The sequence below is a fragment of the Ceratosolen solmsi genome, unplaced genomic scaffold (assembly GCF_000503995.2).
Source record: "Ceratosolen solmsi marchali unplaced genomic scaffold, CerSol_1.0 scaffold10, whole genome shotgun sequence".
NCBI lineage: Eukaryota > Metazoa > Arthropoda > Insecta > Hymenoptera > Agaonidae > Ceratosolen > Ceratosolen solmsi.
In genome coordinates, this window is record NW_011948412.1 from 7,209,505 (window position 1) to 7,215,572 (window position 6,068).

Here is a 6,068-nt window from a genome sequence, read left to right on the forward strand (position 1 = left end):
CTGAACCGGACTTGTGCGACGTCGCATCTCCCAAATCCCTCGAATCCAGTTTGATACTTTTAAAGCTCCTTCTTTACCAATGTTTTCTGCTAAATGAAAAGATATTCTCAAATCAATCGAAGAATATTAAACAAATATATAATTAGAATAATTATTATGACAGTTTAAACGGATTTCTAATTAAAATTCTAAAGTACCAAGAGAGAGTATTTAGATCAATTAAATTTCTATGGAATTAAAGAGTCATACAGTCATGCGAGAAATAATAATCTTCTGTCAATGTAGTCGAGGAAATTTGTATCTTAAAAATTAAACGTTTTTACATGAATAATTAATCTTTTTAATAAAATATAAAAAGAAGCTGTTTATGTAATATGATATCTTTTGAGGAAATTTTAACATATTTATTGATGATAATATATTAAGGAATTAATGTAAATGAGATCAAGGCCAAGTTCAAGTGAAATAAATTTTGATGAATTCAAATTTTTTATCAGTACTTTTTTTTTTTTTTTTTTTTTGCAAATGTACAAATCATCGTAATCATACTTAATTTCTCACACTTTTTGCTGCGATTATAACGATAATTAAGTATAAAAAAATCATGCTAAAATCAAATAATAATTTGGTCAATAAATTTATCCAGTATTCACTCAAATACCTGGATCCATTATATCCTGGCTGCGTAAACAACATATAAAATTCAAAATTACAAATGAATAAGCTAAAATATACAAAAATTGCATTACCCAAAATATCCTAAAATTTCATATATATTAAGAAGTATTTATTAAATAAATCAAAGAATTAATATCGATAGTTAAAAAAAAAAATTGCCCTATTTTATATAAAACTAATCAAGTTTTATATATCACTTTATGTTATATAATTTATGTAAATTGTCCTATGTATTATTATATAATGCTATATAGTCTTATGTAAAAATAATAATTGAAAGCTAAGACTTCAATAATTTACCTCCAAATCATTGCGATTTAAAAACATTATTCAAGTCCAATTTAACATATATAATGTAAAATGGTACGAAAATTTTAATTTTAAATAAGATGCAATGACTTTTATTGAACTTGTATCAAGATCTTTTTTGTTTGCTGTTTTTATTGCAATATTTATTGCATATAAATGAAATTATTTATTCAAACAAATTGAAATATATTCGCTCATATTCTTGATCGTAACTTTTATTGCAAATGTAGAAATATTATATTATATTGTAATAAATAATATGACAATATACCAATAGCGTTATTATTATTAAAATTAAGTTTTTGGATTATTTTAAGGATAAATTTTTTAATGTGTAAATATCCTAATAAATGTATCTCATTGCTTATTGATAATATAAATTGAAGCAAATCACCATCGATAATAAAAACACTAATAGCATGTACAATCATTTTCTTTAATACTGAATAAGCGTAATACAATAAGACACGTTATTATTTAATTACATAAAATAGTATAAGATCACGTGCGTACTTATAACTCAATTAACTCATTTTGTTAATTCAAAACCCAGAAAATATTGTCAAATTAGGGAAACAATATTATAACTGATCCACAAATGAATTAAAGTAAACATTCAGTGAAATGAATTTATACGTGCATGTCCTTGCCTCAAAATCTTTCAAGAATTTAGATATAAAGTTGATTAGAAAAATCCAACAACACTATAAATAATAAACACTAAACACTACATTTCAAAGACTATTGACTGACACTTTCTCACAACAGACCAGCAGGTCGAAACGATTTATGAAAAAATAACTTTTACGAAAAACTAATAATATATCTCAGTGCTATCCTGGAAAAATACTCGCGATTAACTCTTTGACTAATCGATCGAAATATCTTGTAGGCCTTTTCCGCATCTGGAGAGTATAAAAAAATTTGATGCATACAAACGTTTACAAATGCTTACTTCCGACCGCTTTGTTACTCGCAAAACGTTTGACTACCGAGTACTGACAGTGGGTAAGAAAAAAAAAGAAAGAAAGAAAGAAAGAAAAAGAAAACGACGATCGCGAGACACTTGTTAAACGCCTCCATTCGCATACACAACTAACACATACGTTCGGAGCAAGATATTGCGTTTGCAATGTTTTCAGTGCCGTCGCAATTAAAACGAGCGCCTAAGCGGTTTTTTTTTTTTTTTTTTTTTTTTTTTTTTTTTTTTTATATATATAATAATGTCTGTACGATAAGGTAACAAATAGTCTTAATAATCACATGATGATTACATAGCAAAATTGTGTGTATGTTCCAGTTCCTACACGTACTTTACCACAAATTAATTCCACTAATATGTTATATGTAATTTTAGGTTTTAATTGCAAAATTTACTTATATTCTTTTTCAATGGAAAATTAATATATTTATGTCAGTCTCATTGCAGAGGGCGATTTGTTGAAAATTTAATGAAAAATAGCATTTATTACATATATTTATAAACGCTAAGAGTACACAAAATTAAATTTTTAGTGATTGTTTTTAGCAATGAGTGAACAATATATTCTTCACTTTGACCGTCAAATTACGTGAAAACTTACAACATTAATGAATTACTATGAGAGATAATTTAATTTTCTTTTATTGTTTTACAATACCCTTATAATTTTAATTAACTATTAGTAATACAAGTTTTAATCTATGTACATTTGAGAATATTTATCGTTGATACAGACCAAATTTTTGCTCACTCGTCAATTTTTAATAATAATTTTTAAAATACAATTTTACAATTCATTACACAACACAGAATTTATTAATTGCAACTGTTACTTACATAATTCGATAATATAAATTGTTAAAAATTTTCGAGATCAGGCGGGATTTCTAAGGATAATCAATTTTCGTGTCAGTTGTCAATCAAGAATCAAGATCACGTAACACAATACAAAAATTAAAAAAAACAGAAAAAAAAGAAAGAAAGAAAAGAAAACGTGTCAACAACAGACATCCAAAAATGTAAAATCTATCAAACTATCGCAAAAGAAGTGTCAATTAAGACTAAAATATTTTATCGTTGAATTTGTTCACATCGAATTTAATCACAAGTGTAAAAATAAATAAAAATACGTAAAAGGCATAAATGAGATAGGGGGAGTACAGTGACTCTAAAAAGTTATTTTAAAGTCCGTGAGAATAACCTTCAAATTAGAAAGGGAGTTAGCCTTTAATTGCATGACTTTTAGGTAATTTTTGTATCAACGCATATTATCTAGTTTAATATAAATTTTGAACTCGATACCGCACAATGTCGGCAAAAGGGAGAAATAAAAATAGATTGTCGGATCGACGGAAGCGTAATGTTATCGGAAAGGAGGAAAAATATTTACAAGAACGGGATAAATCCGATAAGGAAGATTCTGGTAGATATAATAGTATTACAAAGTTTAAGCGAATTGCATCGATACCATCTATATTATAAATCAATTTTTGCTATTTATAGAACCCGAGCAAGAATGGCCATTACCTTTTCCAGTTGCAATGTGGGATCTTGAGCACTGCGATCCCAAAAAATGTTCTGGTAGAAAACTTGCAAGACATGGATTAATAAAAACTCTCCGACTCGGGGTTCGATTTTCTGGGCTAGTTTTAACTCCTGTAGGAACTAAAGTAACTAATTAATATCTTATATTATTATTATTAAATTAAAAGTTAATATATTTATTTAATTTGAGAATACTTAATGCGTAGAGACTTTTACGCTTAATTATTTTAATAATAAGCGATTTATTATATGAAGAGACATGTTTCTAATTTTCAGTGTGTAAGTCCACTCGATAAACAAATCATTCAAGAAAATGGCTGTGCAGTTGTCGATTGTAGTTGGGCTCGATTAGACGATACTCCGTTTAGTAGAATGAAAGCACTGCATCCAAGGTTATTACCTTTTCTCGTAGCAGCAAATCCAATTAATTATGGAAAACCATGTCAATTAAGTTGCGTTGAAGCTATAGCTGCTACATTAATTATTACAGGATTTCCAGAAGATGCTCACTTTTATCTTGGTAAGTTTTCTTGGGGACATTCATTTTTAGAACTAAATGCTGATCTACTAGAAAGCTACGCTGCATGCTCAAATAGCGAAGAAATTATAGAAGCCCAAGATAAATTCTTAATTAAAGCAAGGCAAGAAAGAGCCGATAGACTAGGTAATTATTTAAATATTGATTCCGTTAACAGTAATTTTTATGTATCGATAATAATGTGTGCTTGTACTTTGTTTTTCAGCAATGCCAGATTTTCCACCATCGGAAAGTGAATCGGAAGATGATAAAAGTGAGAAAAATGAAGAAAGTAAAACAGAGACGAGTACGCCAAATATAATTAACGAAGAAGAAAGTAAAGTATGATGGAGTAAAAATCATGAAGCCCATTTTTTCAATTCTGATAAAGATGAAAGTTGATTAAACTTTATAATTAAGCGTTTTTTATTCTAGATTTTGTAAATATTTTTTATTTAGATGAAAGGAACATAATACTTTATAGAAATTATTTATTTCATCATTTATATTTATATAGTAGTAAAATGATGCTTTGAAATACATAAAAATATGTAAGAAAATAAATAGGTTGCATTTAGTACTTTGATCCTAAATTATATCTTTATTTTGACGCGTATTCTTTTATGAATGTGAAAAGTATTACAAATTTCTTAATGATTATTAAAATTTTAATAAGCTTTTATATAATTGTTATTCTATTATTTTAATATTAATAAAATACTTTTTATTGGCTCTAAAATAGAAAAGAACATTATATAATGTATTATTGCATTGATTTTTAATTGTTATTTTAGACACACACAGGAATTTATTTAAGAATATTTGCCTACCTAATTGTTAATATTAAAAAACTAAAATATTGCACAATCTTTAATAAATAAATAATATTATTATATTATACCATGTATGAGAATATATATTAATTTATCCAGTCTCTAATATCAAAATAGCTAAATTTATTTTGAAATTTGATGTAAAATTTTTAATATTATAAATCTCACTTATAACTGGAATTAATAAATACTTTTAAATTTTGTATCAAAACTGGCAATACATGGTTTTCACTATATTTGTAACATACTATTTAACATTAAAATTTACATTCATCGATAATCAATAAATACTTGATGTCATTCATATTTGAATAATATAAATTCAAGACTGATACTATTTATTTATTTAATATTTTTATATTATTGTAATACTCTAAAATAAGTTTGTTTGTATTGTCCTTTAAAAAATCAGAGTTTAAATCAGAAAGGAGATGAAAATAATGGTAATAGTATTTATTAGCGAAATAATAAAATGTTAAATATAAAACATCATTTTTATTTCAAATTCTTTCAAAATTACATACCAACTACAATCATTCTTCAGACATCCCATTATATTAAATTTATTTTAATTTTGTTCTTTATTACATCCCTAATAGGCATTTCTAAATATATATATTATATTTATCTACAAGTCATCAATCTTGAAATAGTATTTGGGCAATTTTTCAATTCTGATACTAATAACTTTCTAACCTCCCCCCCCACTCACTCACTCACTCACTCACTCACTCACTCACTATCTTACCCAATCAAAGAAAGTGTAATAAAGATCCTTGTAACAGAAAAAAAATTTTAATTTAGCCGTGTTCGAGCATATATTTCATTAGAGAGCGATAAGTGTAAAACAAATGATATTCGATTGATAATCATATGAAATAAATTCTATTTTACATTACGTGACACGTAATTCAGTTTTGTCCATTTAATTAGTTTATTAATTAACGAAACGGTAAATTTATCATCATTTTGTTACAAACATTAATTCAAACAATTAAATAAATCAATGATATATAATGCTATTCTTATAATATACAAATTTATCAATTAATCATTGCTTGCTAATTTGATTGAAAAATTTGTTAGAATATTATGGAAATTTATATTAAATGTAATAATAATTATATGAAAGTACATTTAAAATTCAAGAAATTATATTCGACAAACGTTACGTATAAATTATAGAAAGTCAAGATATATATAA

General features: G+C 25.7%; 1 protein-coding gene across 1 annotated transcript; it reads left to right on the forward strand.

Moving 5' to 3' along the window:
* The first annotated feature begins 3,227 nt into the window (after positions 1–3,227).
* Positions 3,228–4,421, forward strand: LOC105368711 (ribosome biogenesis protein TSR3 homolog). The gene is made up of 4 exons (XM_011507794.1): positions 3,228–3,392; positions 3,473–3,639; positions 3,791–4,178; positions 4,258–4,421. Exons 1-4 carry the CDS (start codon positions 3,278–3,280, stop codon positions 4,377–4,379), a joined length of 792 nt encoding a protein of 263 aa, XP_011506096.1. The 5' UTR covers positions 3,228–3,277; the 3' UTR covers positions 4,380–4,421.
* Positions 4,422–6,068: the final 1,647 nt, after the last annotated feature.

Coding starts and splice junctions, on each gene's coding strand:
- LOC105368711 (XM_011507794.1), top strand. CDS start 3,278: ATGTCGGCAAAAGGGAGAAATAAAAATAGATTGTCGGATCGACGGAAG. Junction 3,640..3,790: donor TAACTCCTGTAGGAACTAAA/GTAACTAATTAA, acceptor TCTAATTTTCAG/TGTGTAAGTCCACTCGATAA. Junction 4,179..4,257: donor AGAAAGAGCCGATAGACTAG/GTAATTATTTAA, acceptor TTTGTTTTTCAG/CAATGCCAGATTTTCCACCA.